This window comes from Lathyrus oleraceus, chromosome 6 (assembly GCF_024323335.1).
Source record: "Lathyrus oleraceus cultivar Zhongwan6 chromosome 6, CAAS_Psat_ZW6_1.0, whole genome shotgun sequence".
Taxonomy (NCBI): domain Eukaryota; kingdom Viridiplantae; phylum Streptophyta; class Magnoliopsida; order Fabales; family Fabaceae; genus Lathyrus; species Lathyrus oleraceus.
The window spans coordinates 413,196,716-413,210,057 of record NC_066584.1 but is presented as its reverse complement, the minus strand read 5'-3'; the positions used below and the strand labels follow the sequence as shown (position 1 = coordinate 413,210,057).

The window sequence follows — 13,342 nt, the reverse complement described above, 5'->3', positions numbered from 1 at the left end:
CCCTAATTATAATTGATAGATTAACCTTAACATGAATAACCCTAATTCTCCCAAAAATTTATACATAATATTATTTACTTATAAATTAAATTAATATATATATAAATTAATATATATATATATATATATATATTCTAAATTTTGTTGATAAAATTCACAATTTTGTTGATAAAATTCACAATTTTGTTTAGACAAAGATAATAACAGTATCTAATATAGTAAGTACCAATGAAATAGAAGAAGCTTTAGAAGACATGACATATTGATTATTTTTATCTCTTTGGGTCAAAAACATATTTTAATTTGCAATATTTTATTTCCCATTTTGTTGTCATAATATTATTATTTCAATTTTGTAATCAATTTGAAGAGAGAGCAGAAAGCATGAAGGAATAGAACAAGGGAAGATTCATTTTTGACATGGAAGCTGATGTTTCGCTTCTTTTTGCACTCTTTTCCAAACCCTAATTTTCAAATTTCCCAATTTCTTCTTCACACTTTCTGCTTTGTATGATTTTCATCCCAAAATCTTTTCTTTCGTGCTTTTCGAATCTATTGCTTTAATGGGTACCTCGAATCTTTGCTTTTTTTTCTTCTCTCTGGTGAGTTTGTCTGCTATGGCGGCTGCTAAGGTGGTTCTGATTGGGAATAACATCACTCTCTCCTTCGATGATATTGAAGCTAATTTCTGTGAGTTTTCTCTCTGCTTTATTTATAATCTTCAAATTTGGATACACTGTGCTTTGATTTCAGCTTGTTTGAATATGATTTTTGTTTATGTCACTTGTGTGTATTGAAAATTTCTACTATGGTAGTGCTTTTGTCATGTTGAAAAGTCAAATCTCATCTAATAAATAAAAATAAAAATAAAGAGTGAGAGAGAAAATGTTTTGAAATGATTCTGGAATATGTCAACAAAGAGTGGAAGCATGCAAAGCATAGACTTAGTTGCATGTAAATGTGTTTTTTCCTTTGTGAAAGAACAAAAACAGCCAAGAAGATTACAAGTTTGATCATTGATGTGATGTTGTTGTTCCAATGTTTTTTGTTGAGTTTGATGGTGATGTGGATTTTAAGCATGTACTTGACATTCCAAAGAAAAACTGCTGTTTTTTGTATTACTAAATTTGTGCTTTGATTGGGTGAAGGATGGTGAAAAAGAATGTAAATTTGGGGTTGTGTTATTGTTCTAATATTATTGTATTGCGTGTGAAGGTGGTGCTGATGTTAATTTATCTGTATGGTTTTGTTAACATGAATGGCTTTTGATTTCAGCTCCGTCGGTCAAAGGGTCTGGAGAATATGGAGTCTTATTCTTGGCAGAGCCGCTAGATGCATGTACAGAAGTTACAAATAAAGCTAAACAATTTCCGAATACTAGTTCACCTTTTCTTTTGATGATTAGAGGAGGGTGTAGCTTTGAGGACAAGGTTAGGATGGCACAAAAGGCTGGCTACAAAGCTGCAATAATCTATGACAATGAAGATGGCGGCATCCTAGTTGCAAGTAATGACCAATTCTTTCATGTGGCACTATTTTGTTATTTATCTTTCTCTTCAGACGTGTGATTGTCATTAAACTTATTTTTTGACACATCATGAAGGCTAATAGGAGTTGTATGGCACACTCACTGGTTTTGGCAAAATGTTTTATTACAGACTAGAGGTTCATTATCTTGAAATTGTTGTAGCTGTAGATTTTATAGTGATTATGCTTAATATAACCTAAAATGAAATTGCAATGTCTTATTTACAAGTTAGCAACAGAGTTATCTATCTCGGGGAAAATAGCGGCACTATCCCGGGAGAGCGCCGCTGAGGCTGGCCGCTATGGCGTAGCACTTCGCGTCTCAGGTTGAGATCGCGGCCGCGATTGAGCTTGTAGCGGGTTGCGGGAGCGGAGCGCTTCCCGGCTTGGAGCAGGTTAAAACCCGCTAACTGTTTTAACCCAGAAAAACCTCATTTACCCTTAAAAAGCTTAGCTTTTAAGCCCTTTTGTGTCATTTCGGACAGTTTTGCCCTAACCTTAGAACTCTTTCTTTGCTACCTTCCTCGTGCTCTCACTCTCGTTCCCGTTCCCAATCTTCTACCGTTCGCTTACACCCCCGTGTTCGATTCCTTCCCTCCCAGTGCCGCCGTCGCTGTTCTTCTTCTTTCTTCTTTTCTTCTTTTCTGTTTTCACTCTCCTCTGTTATTCTTTAAAATTTTATTTTTTCTTCTCTTGTGTTCTCACTGTCCTCTGTTTTTTTAAAGTATAGTTATTATTCGTATATGTTTTTGATTAAGAGTTGTTGAATTTGGTTAAGAGTTTTTTATCAAGCTTTGTGCTTTGATATTTGATTTTATGAATTTTTTATGGGTATTGTGTTATTTATTTATTTTACATTTTATAGTTATTATTCATATAACTAGTCCAAAAAATAGTCAAATAGGCTATCCGCTATCCCATTTTTGGGGTCGGCTGCTCCTCTCCGCTATCTGGGATTGATAACCCTAGTCAGCAATCAAGTTCGTTAATACAATGTCTCTTGGAAAGCATATATCAGGGTTGATGCTTTCGATGCAGTGCATATTGATTCAATATTTTGAAATTCTTATCTGCAGAAACATTTGTACCCTCAGTGGTATATAGCAAGCAAAGAATGTCATTTGGAAGTATTTTTTGAATTTTAACTGGGGATTCACTTTCATCTTCTGAACTTACAAAATACAGTTTCAACTAAATGATCTTGCATTGCTACTGCCGTAGTGCTTAAGTAGTTCTCTGTCTACAGAATATGCTAAGCTTTAAGAATTTAAAATGGATTGGATATAGGATAAATGTTTTTCTCTATAAAGGCGTCCTCCAGTTTATGGTGGGAATCGAAGTCTTGAACATGTAGTCAAGTGTCGAATGCTTAAATTTATATACACCTCTTGAGACTTCTGGAATGAAGAAGAGTTCTTTTGATGATGAGGTCTAGGTTTGTTGGTTGATACCTTATGTTAAATTGAATGTTAAAGAAAGAACGGTCTATTTTTCTCCTCAGATGTGGCATTCTTTGTATTTGTTTAGATTGGGACGTTGGTAACTATTGAACAAAGTTCTAGAAAAACTTAGGGGTAACAATTAAAATAATTGACACTTGGCAATCATGTCAATTCTGCTGTGAAAGAAATGATATTGACTATAATTTCTTGTTGGATTGATTTCTTTTGATGTATCTGTATATATGTACATACCTTAGTCGTATTTTGATAATTATTGATCAACAGTTTTCGAATTTCAGTGGCAGGAAATGCAGCTGGTATAAGAATACATGCGGTATTTATATCAAAAGCTTCGGGTGAAATACTAAAGAAATACACTGGTTTGACAAATGTGGAAACATGGCTCATTCCAACTTTTGAAAACTCAGCATGGTCTATCATGGCCATTTCATTTATTTCCCTGCTAGCTATGTCTGCAGTGCTGGCTACTTGTTTCTTCGTCCGCAGGCATCGCATAAGAAGAGAAAGGCCTCGAGCTTCTTCTCATGTTCGTGAGTTTCATGGAATGAGTAGCCGCCTAGTGAAAGCAATGCCAAGTTTGATCTTCACTTCTGCTTTGGAAGATAACTGTACATCAAGAACGTGTGCTATCTGCCTTGAAGACTATTGCCCTGGAGAGAAACTCAGGATTCTGCCCTGTTGTCACAGTAAGTCTTCCTATGTTAAATTTATTTCCTTCTCAGATTCAGTGTCTTGTTATCTTCAAGGAACACTTATGTACTGTGTGATTGATTATTGGATCAAATGCTGTTCCTGTGTTGAGATATATGAAAGCCCGTGGCAACATGGTGTGAACTTCTAATGCAAATGCCAGTTACCATTACCCGGCAAATGACAATGTCATTGTCATGATGACTCATGAAACAGGTTATGGCTATTTCCCCAGGAATTCCAGCCATACACTTCGGTTTTATTGAAAATGAGTATATAATAAATGTCTTAGAATTTTATTTTGAGACGTATAGTAGAAAAGATGGTGGAAAATAGACTAGGTTGTTTGGGTATGTAGAGAGAAGACCTGTAGATGCTGTGTTAAGATGACTAGATTAAAGGGAGAGAAGTCAAACAATTAGAGATAGAGGAAAATCTAGAAAAGATTTAAGAGAAGTTATTAAGAAAGACCTCGAGATAAGCGATTTGGACAGAAGCATGGTCCTGGATAGAACATTATGATGAAAGTCGACCCTACTTAGTGGGATAAAATTTGATTGTTGTTGTTATTGTATGGCAGTAGGGCATGAAACGAGGCCTTCATATTTCTTGTTTTCCTTTGTTTTGTATTTTGCTATGCGCATCCTGGCTATTTATCTGTTGTTTCAAAGGAAGGTTAATCTATGTAGCCTGTTTTGGAGTTATTAGCATATTGCTTATTAATTATTGACTTTGCTATGAATTATTTTAATTCTTTTTTTTTTCTTTCTGGTGAATTATTGACAGAGTTTCATGCTGTCTGTGTGGATTCTTGGCTTACTTCATGGAGAACCTTTTGCCCAGTTTGTAAACGAGATGCAAGAACGGGTTTGTCTGACCCACCACCTTCAGAATCCACACCCCTGCTGTTATCAACCCCATCCTCTGCGGCGTCCTCTTTCATGTCTTCTATGAGGTCATCATATGCTTCATCTTCAGCAATACAAATTGCTTCACATTCACAATCTGCTTCACGTAACCACTCTTTAGCTAGTACCCCTTTCATGCAGCCATCTCTAAGGTCCTACCGCCAATCCCCCTCTCTTAGCGTCAGCCGTAGCTCTGTAGATCTTAGGAATGCATCCCAAAGATCTCTAGCTTCGCACATGAATTCACCGCGTTCCAACGGTTACCCATCTATGTCATCTCTTAACTCAAGATACTTGTCTTCACATGTTCCGAGTCCAAGCATCGGTTCAGTAAGTTTCCTTGGTTCATCCAGTCATCAGCAACATCCACTCCGTCATAGCGAGTCAGCCGCAAGCTTCTCACCATTTGTGTCCGCCAGCTCCCTCCCGGACTGTTAAACTGTTCAATCTGAATTAATCATATGATTGAGATATCTATGCAGTTGAACGGAAAAGTGGGCAAACGATGACTGTCGGTCTATTTCCATGTCTGTGTCTCCTCTGGCAAACGATTTCCTTGTTGGCATCTGGTGTACATTGTAGCATCTTTGTGATGTTAGTTTTCTTAATTTTTGAGGTTGGTGAGGTTGAGTATAGTAGTCACCAATGTGTTATGTTTGTGCTTTGAATATTATGTTTTCAAAGTATAGTTAACTGCTGCTAACAAGAGAAATGTTGGATTGTATAGACAGATTGAAGTCAGAAGAGTTGTTTGTATTTTGTCTAATGTGTTTGTCCAATTGAATGATGAGATTATGTGATACTCTTGGAGTTACCTATACCTTATCATCTACCTGCAACCAACAGTGAGTGTCAATAATACCTGTACATACTTTTGGTCGGATTTAGCTTTACATTGATATTTTGGTTGAAATCGGTTACATAGATTTTTCATACCCATCATTATTTCATACATTTTATAATGATATATGATTCTGTTAGCAGTCAAAGTAGTACATTCATACATATACTAATGAAATTATTTGCCAAAGTTGTACATGTAGATAAGAGATTCTTGAACTGAGTCTGTAGCAAGAGCCTGCATAATTGCCAAGTTTAGTGGTGCAATTTTTATTTTTTATGAAAATTGCATTTTACACCTTCAGATGTGTCAAATATAATGGAAATTATGAAAATTGCGTTTTACTCTGGATTATATTTCACCTCCTTCCGGATGTGTAGAAAGTTCCATAAATTTTTGAAAAATTGAAATTTAGTTTAAGACGTTGTACTTCTATAATCGTCTTAATTAGCCAATTGAGACAATGCAATGTTATTTATAAGTTTGATTTTGAAAAGTTTATGACATGATGGGTTGAGATTTTTATCTGTGACACCCTCTATTACTATGGATTTTCTTCTTCTGAAATCATTTCTTTGATCATGAATAATATTTTCTCTCCTTGTTGTGGAATGAGAGTAGGTTTGTAGACTTTCAACCTCTTTGTGTCTTCAGACAAGTATGTTATTTATCTCCCTATCTTATTGTTCTTTTAATGGAAATACTGTTGTGATTTAATTGATAAATCAATTCAAGAGGGTCACTAAAAACCTCAACATATCAATACTTGATGGTTCCAAAAATTTTCAAATTTTCAAAAGGAAAAAATTATGAGGCACAACTCATTGTATCCTTCTTGAAAATTTATTGTCATACCCTAATTTTGCCTGAATATTTTAAATTTATCTGATACATGTCCATTTGTTAAGTTTTATATTTTTTAATCATATGCATTTTTCAAATATAGTCATCATAATCATGCATATATGCATTATAGTAAAAAAGTTAATATAAAATTAGTATTTTATATATTGAAGAAATTGAATAAAATTGTATTTTTTTTATTATGCATATTGAAAATAAATAAATTCATGATCATTTAATTTATCATCTAAATATCCATTTGAATTTTATTAATCATTTTTATGTATCATAAAATAAAAATCAATGTTTCTAGAATGTCTAAAATATCTCTTATTTATTACATAATTTGTTTGCATAATTCATAAACTATTATTTCTAGAGCTTATAAATAAACCTCATTCCATTCACAAATGACAACCAATCATTCACAAAAACTAAGCCAAAATTCTCTTCATTTTCTTTCAAGTCATTTCTTTCTTTTTATTGAATAGGTAGACTCTTATGCTTGTTATTTATTTAATTCTATTGTATTTTTACTCTTATTTTATTTATTTAGTACTTAATCATCACCATTTTGAATGGAAACTCAATTGATTTTAAATCAAGAGTTATAAAGTGTTCTTGAATCTCCATAAGCAAAAGTGATTTGTTGTTGTTTAAATAACTCTTATGTTTGTTCTTTATTTCATTTTATTGTATTTTTACTCTTATTTTATTTATTTAGTACATTAATAATCACAATTTTGTATAGAAACTTAATTGATTTCAAAATCAAGAGTTTCAAGTGTTCTTGAACCTCAATGAACAAAAAAGGATCAAATGAAAATTGATGCTTGTTTTACCTAAATAATATATTCAATAACTTTCTAACATCATCCCGAGCATGAATCCATAGTTCATTTATCACGAGGGTAGATAAAATGAGCAAAAAAAGCAAATACATGTTGCTCTATTTTTGTTGATTTTCGAAATTTTTTATCGTTTATTTTTTAATTTTGAATATACCATTATATTCGTGAGATCGAGTAGATAAATTTTCATTATTTATTTGCTTAATTCTGTAAAGAATTGAGAAAGTTATAGTGTTTTAACATTTTCTTTGGAACCTATTTTCTTCCATTTTTGTTGCTACGAGAATAATAACCAAATATGAAATTGGAGAAGATGAAGTCTCTCTCACACCTCCTAATTGCTCAATGCATTCTTGTGAGGCTCATTTCTTTGGGCCTAGAGCATTTTCCTAACTACACCCCCAATTTTTAGTCTATTTTTGTCTTTTATATATATTATTGTTTTATTTATTTATTTTTATTCTTTCTTTTATTTCTTTTAGTTTTTTTTTAAAATTCTTTTACCTCTTGTATTGGTGTGCCCATTCCCTTTTATTATTTTTTAATCTTTTTTATTGTTTTATTTTTTATTTTATTTTATTGTAGTTTTAGTTGATGCATAATTGTTAATTCAGAAAGATAAAATGGTCATTAAAATTAACCTTTAAAAAAATACTAAGATAAAAGATATTTGATCAACATCAAATACATTTTTCAAAATTCCACTATGTTTTTTTCTTTAATAAGCATCCCATATCATTTCAAACCATTTTCACTAATGCGATAAAATGGTCCTTGGAATCTCGCATTCCTTGAATCCTTGATGATTGCTCTCCAGGCACACGTCTTGGGTTAGCTTTTCATTCACTCTTTTCGTTTCTAAAATACCTAATTACTTAAACAAAAAGAGGGGTCATTGAAGTCTAGCATCCGGTGGACCCTTTGAACAATCTTTTGAATGTTCATTGTCTATCAAACAATTTTATTAATACATTGAATGAAAAAGATATTGTTGGAGTCTAACATTCCGACAATACCCCAATTCAGTGGTTCCAAGCCTCACATCTTATTCTTATCGAATATTCGTCATTCACCTAAAAATCATACAACACATCAACTTTAACTTATTCTCTCGCCCCCGTGTGATCGAAAATCTCTCATAATAAGACATTTGTCTAATCCCTTCTAACGAGTAAAAACTTGCGCTTAAGCCTCTACCGCGAGTAAGCAAACCATGTTTTTACCGTTATAACGTGATCTAGACATGTGCTCACCATAACACAACTTTAATCAAACTCTTTTCTCGCCCCCGTGCGATTGAAAATCTTTTCATAAACGAACATTGTTTAGTCCTTTCTAACACATATATAAACTAGCGCTTAAGCCTCCATCGAGAGTAGACAAGTCAATGTTTAACCGTTAGAATGCGACCTAAACACCCGCCCTCTAAAACAATCAACAACACTCTTGGCTACCATGAACTACAAATGCTCTGATTTCCTGATTGCACTATAAGGATACGTAGACACGAGATTGAGAGATCTTGGCGAGCACGCTAATAAAAAAAATTCCTTTTTTCCCTTTTGAGATTTCTTTTCATTTATCTTTTCAATCTTTTACTCACTCGAAGAAAACAATTAACATAAACTAACATTCAATCGCAAAGTTTAACTAAAAGGTTTCCGTTGAGTACAACAAACGTGAGGGGTGCTAATACCTTCCACTTGCGTAATTGACTCCCGAACCTGAATATGGTTGCGACGACCAATATTATATTTTTAAAGGTTTTATCAGTATTTTCCTATTCCTTAATTGAGATAAGTAAAGTTCGGTGACGACTCTGTTCGAATCACTTTTTCCACGACTATCGCGAGAGATCGTATTTTTCGAGATGCGACACTTATGTTATTTATTTATTTATTTCAAAGTGAATCTAGATAATTCAAGATTTTATGCATCTAAAGGTATCACCCGATCTACTAAAAATGATGTTGAGTATCTCATGAGTATCCGATTTACGGATCATTAGAAAAATACTTGAGATTCAAAATGAAACACATACACACAATATAAAAGGATTTCTTAGAAAGCTATGATTAGGTAGCTTCAAAAGTTGTCTCTTTATATGTTTGAGAGACCATGGATGAAGTTGTGAGGAATTTCATTTTGCATGGTACAGACATATTCATCCATACATATGATGTGGAACAAGAATATTCACCCGACTAGTTTGCAAAACACTCATTTGTTAGGCAAACTTGTTTGTAGTTTAGTGAAATAAGAAAAAAAAATTGATTCTCACTTTTGGATGATAAATATAATTTGGAAGGTAATATGTTCCTCAACTAAAAATAGTTAGCTTACATATAAGGAAAGTCATTCTCAAGGGTCTTTATGTGTTCAAATCATGTTACATTTTTTAATATATGTGATAGAGATACTAATTTTATGTTTCAATTATGGTTCTAAAAACATCCTTTTTGTGAGAATATCTAAGATATACCTCCTTAACTTATGGGGTTGAAGATCAGGATCTATGAATTGATGGTAAGAATATGATTAGACTTAAAACCTGTGCTACCTCTAGAAGTTACTACTTCGATTCTAAAATTGCAACCCACCTTCGTTATTTTTGTTGAAGACTACTAGTTGTGTTAAAGTATTAATGGTGAGTATATTATCAAAAATGAGTTTTATTGGTTGTCATTTATGGATTGAGATTATGATTCTAAAGATCATTGGAAGTAGATATGAAAGTTAGTTCTAGCACCAAGTGTTTAGCTTTTTATTTGGTATATATGTCATAACTCTCTTCAAACTATGTTTGTCCTCTAACTTCCAGGGGGTTAATGTTTCTCTTACACTTTGTGTTGAAAATATCAATACTAGTATTCGTTATGTTATGAAAAATTGGTTGAATAATTCAAAACTCTTCATAAAATTATTTAGAGTTCAAACACACGAGAATTAATGTGTGGGGGATAAGGAACAATGACAATTGAAATAAGTGGCCTCAAGCAACCAAAATAATCTACAACTAATGATAGCAAATTTACATAAAATAAGAGAAAGATAAAAGACAAGAACACAAAGAAACTTGTTTATTCAATTCGATCAAACCTATCTATTTTGGGGGAGAAAACAACTCTCTGATGTAGTATACTTCAAAGAATTGTTACAAGAGATTACAAAAAAGTTATAAGAAAATAGTTACTCAAGTTTCCATGAACAAATTCTATTTTTTACTTAATTTTTTTCCTAATATCTCAAACTCTCTGTATATGAATCACACAAGTCCAATGTGTCTATAAATATTTTCGGATTCTCTTTTAGATACTTTAAAAGATTTTTCAAATTTTAAGAACACAGTGACATGATTTTCTACTTTCTCGTCTCTAAGTTATTCATAGGAATGTCACCTCCTCCTTTTATCTTTTAGACTACATTCTTTAGACTACATTCTGAAGGTTGTAAAGATAAGAATGATAGAGATACATATTTATAACTTCTAAAATTCAATGAATATTATCCAAAACACAATCCATTTACTGTTAGAATAAAAAAAGATTATAAATATTTTGTAATACCATTTATATTAATTTAGAGTATCTACAATGTCTTTTAGTATCTTAGAGTACCTCTAAATATCTTAGAGTATCTCTAAATTAAGATAAAATATATTTAAAATATTCTAGATTAACGTACTAATCTTCAAAGTGAAACGATTAAGCTGTCGCAGTTGAATCAAACTTGCCACCCTCCGGACTCCTATGAAACCATCGAACCACATCTACTATGAATTAGACTTCGGAGGACGACCACGCCGTGACTCTCGTTCTTGGTGGTGGCCACTACCCGATGCATCGCTCCTGCAATCCTGACCTCTCGATCTATTTTTCTGGTGCTTTCTGACATAATTATTTTTGGAAATCTCGAAACATAATTTTTTTCTCTTTATCATTCAAGGTCTTAAGAAACATTTCTATAATTTTCCACCTTTACTTTAAACCGTGGTAATGATAATTTACCCATCAACCACGTTGTTATTCTTTATCTTGTTAAACTCACTATTCAAGAACCTTGATTAAGTTCAAGCCACACTTGAACCTTGATCTAACCACTTGCATCCACTTGCTTTCAATTATTATTTCAGGCTTAGGTAATCTAACAAGTCTAGAAGCATGGTTCTTCAACCATATTTGACCTCACATACTTTCGAATGCCTCTCTGAAGGTCAATGTTTTTTAGTTTTGCAACCCTTCAACCACTTTTAAAGCACAACACCTAAGACCAACATGACCATTACTTTGAGATGATACAATCTTCTTCCTTACCTTATCTCGATTCAAATGAAAATTGGAGGCCTCTATAATAATTTTCTCACTATTACTAGTACCCATAGTAGGAATCCCCCACCTCAAACCCACTCTTCTCCTCTATAGTTTCTGAAAGCTTCATCTTTAGGTCTTTTTACTTTTCCTCCTCGAACATGACTCACTAAAAGTAATGCATCTACAAATGATGAACTCCGATCCTCTAGTTTCCACTTCCCAAAACCCATAAACCTTCCCACCTTATCTATAACCATTAAAGACATAATCTTCAACTTTAAAATCAAGATGAATTAGCTTGATTTGATAAATAAATAAAGTTTTGACGATCTTCGAATAAAATAAGTTTTTAGGCTTTCTACTAAAAATAATCATAGGTATCTGGAAGCCTATCCCTTTAAATGAACACCTGTTGACTAGGTAAGTTGTTTCGGCACAAGCCTTAACCTAGAAACTCAATGTTAACTAAGCGTCTAAATGCATTTTAATCCATTGTCACTTGAAAAATTCACTAAAGTTCTCTAAAACAATATTCATACATCGACCATGCCTTGACCTCAAATCTCCTAACTTATTCTTGTCATGAAACTGATCACTAACTGATGATGAATGAATAACAATAATAGAAACTTTTAAAATATATAACCCACATATTTTCTACCATTTAGCCATGATCTTTCCATCATGTAAAATCTTTAACATCCAATATTCAACTCTAGTGCAATAGACTAGATCATAAAAAATGCTTATGGATAATAAATTTTGTTTAAACTCTAGAACTTATCTCACGATGTAAAAAAGAAACTCACGATGATAAAACATTTTAAGTCTGACCATATCAATACCATGAATATTACAATCCTTATTATCAACAAGGCGAACTAATCCACCTTTCTCCAGCTTCAAAGTATCAAAGTGTTTTTTTCTTGGAAAAATGTGATAAGAATAACCCGAGTTCATGATCCAATTCTCTTTAGAATCCATTATGCTCACTTGTAAACAAAATCCATTTGCCCCACAATGGGTGTTGCTTGTTGTGAAGAATTGATAGAATAATTTAAAGCACTTGATATAATTATTTAGAGTTCAAACACACCAAAAAATTTAATATGTTGGGACAAAGAACAATGACAACCAAAATAAATGATCCTTAAAGCAACCAAATTAACCTATAATCAGTGATAACAAATTCACAACAAGCAAGAGAAAGGTAAAAGACAAGACCATAAAGAAAATTGTTTACCCAGTTCGAACAAACCAATATATTCTAGGGGAAAATAGCAACTCTTCGATTCACTATACTTCAAATAATTATTCCAAGAGATTACAAAAAAGTTATAAGAAAATAGTCATCTAAGTTTCGAAGAACAAACTCTATTTTCTAGCATAATATTTTTCCATCTCTCTCTCTCTCTCTCTATAATATATATATATATATATATAATATATAATATAATATTAATATATATAATATATATATATATATATATATATATATATATATATTCCCTTGATACTTTCAAAGGTTTCCCTAATTTCAAAAATACAATCACATGAATTTCTACCTTTTCGTCTCTAAGTTTTTCATAGGAATGACACCCTCTCCTTTTGCGTTGCAGATTACATTCTGAAGGTTGTAATGAAATGAATGGTAGAAATACATATTTATAAATACTAACAGATCCTTAATGAATCGTAAACTCAACCTATTAACTGATAGAATAATTTTTTTTATAAATATCTTATAATATCCTTTATATTAATTTAGATTATCTTAAAGTCTCAATTTCTATCTTAGAGTATATTTTTAAGTATCTTATAATATTTCTAAAGTAATAGAAAATTTATTTATAATATTCTAACATTAACGAACGAATCCACAAATTGAAACGACAATGTCGATATCTGC

The 13,342-nt window shown here is 32.3% G+C and overlaps 1 protein-coding gene across 1 annotated transcript; it reads left to right on the top strand.

Annotated features, from left to right (window-relative positions):
* The first annotated feature begins 278 nt into the window (after positions 1 to 278).
* Positions 279 to 5,408, top strand: LOC127091008 (receptor homology region, transmembrane domain- and RING domain-containing protein 2). Its single transcript, XM_051029500.1, has 4 exons — positions 279 to 690; positions 1,276 to 1,506; positions 3,269 to 3,676; positions 4,467 to 5,408. Exons 1-4 carry the CDS (start codon positions 564 to 566, stop codon positions 5,024 to 5,026), a joined length of 1,326 nt encoding a protein of 441 aa, XP_050885457.1. The 5' UTR covers positions 279 to 563; the 3' UTR covers positions 5,027 to 5,408.
* The last annotated feature ends 7,934 nt before the right edge of the window (positions 5,409 to 13,342 follow it).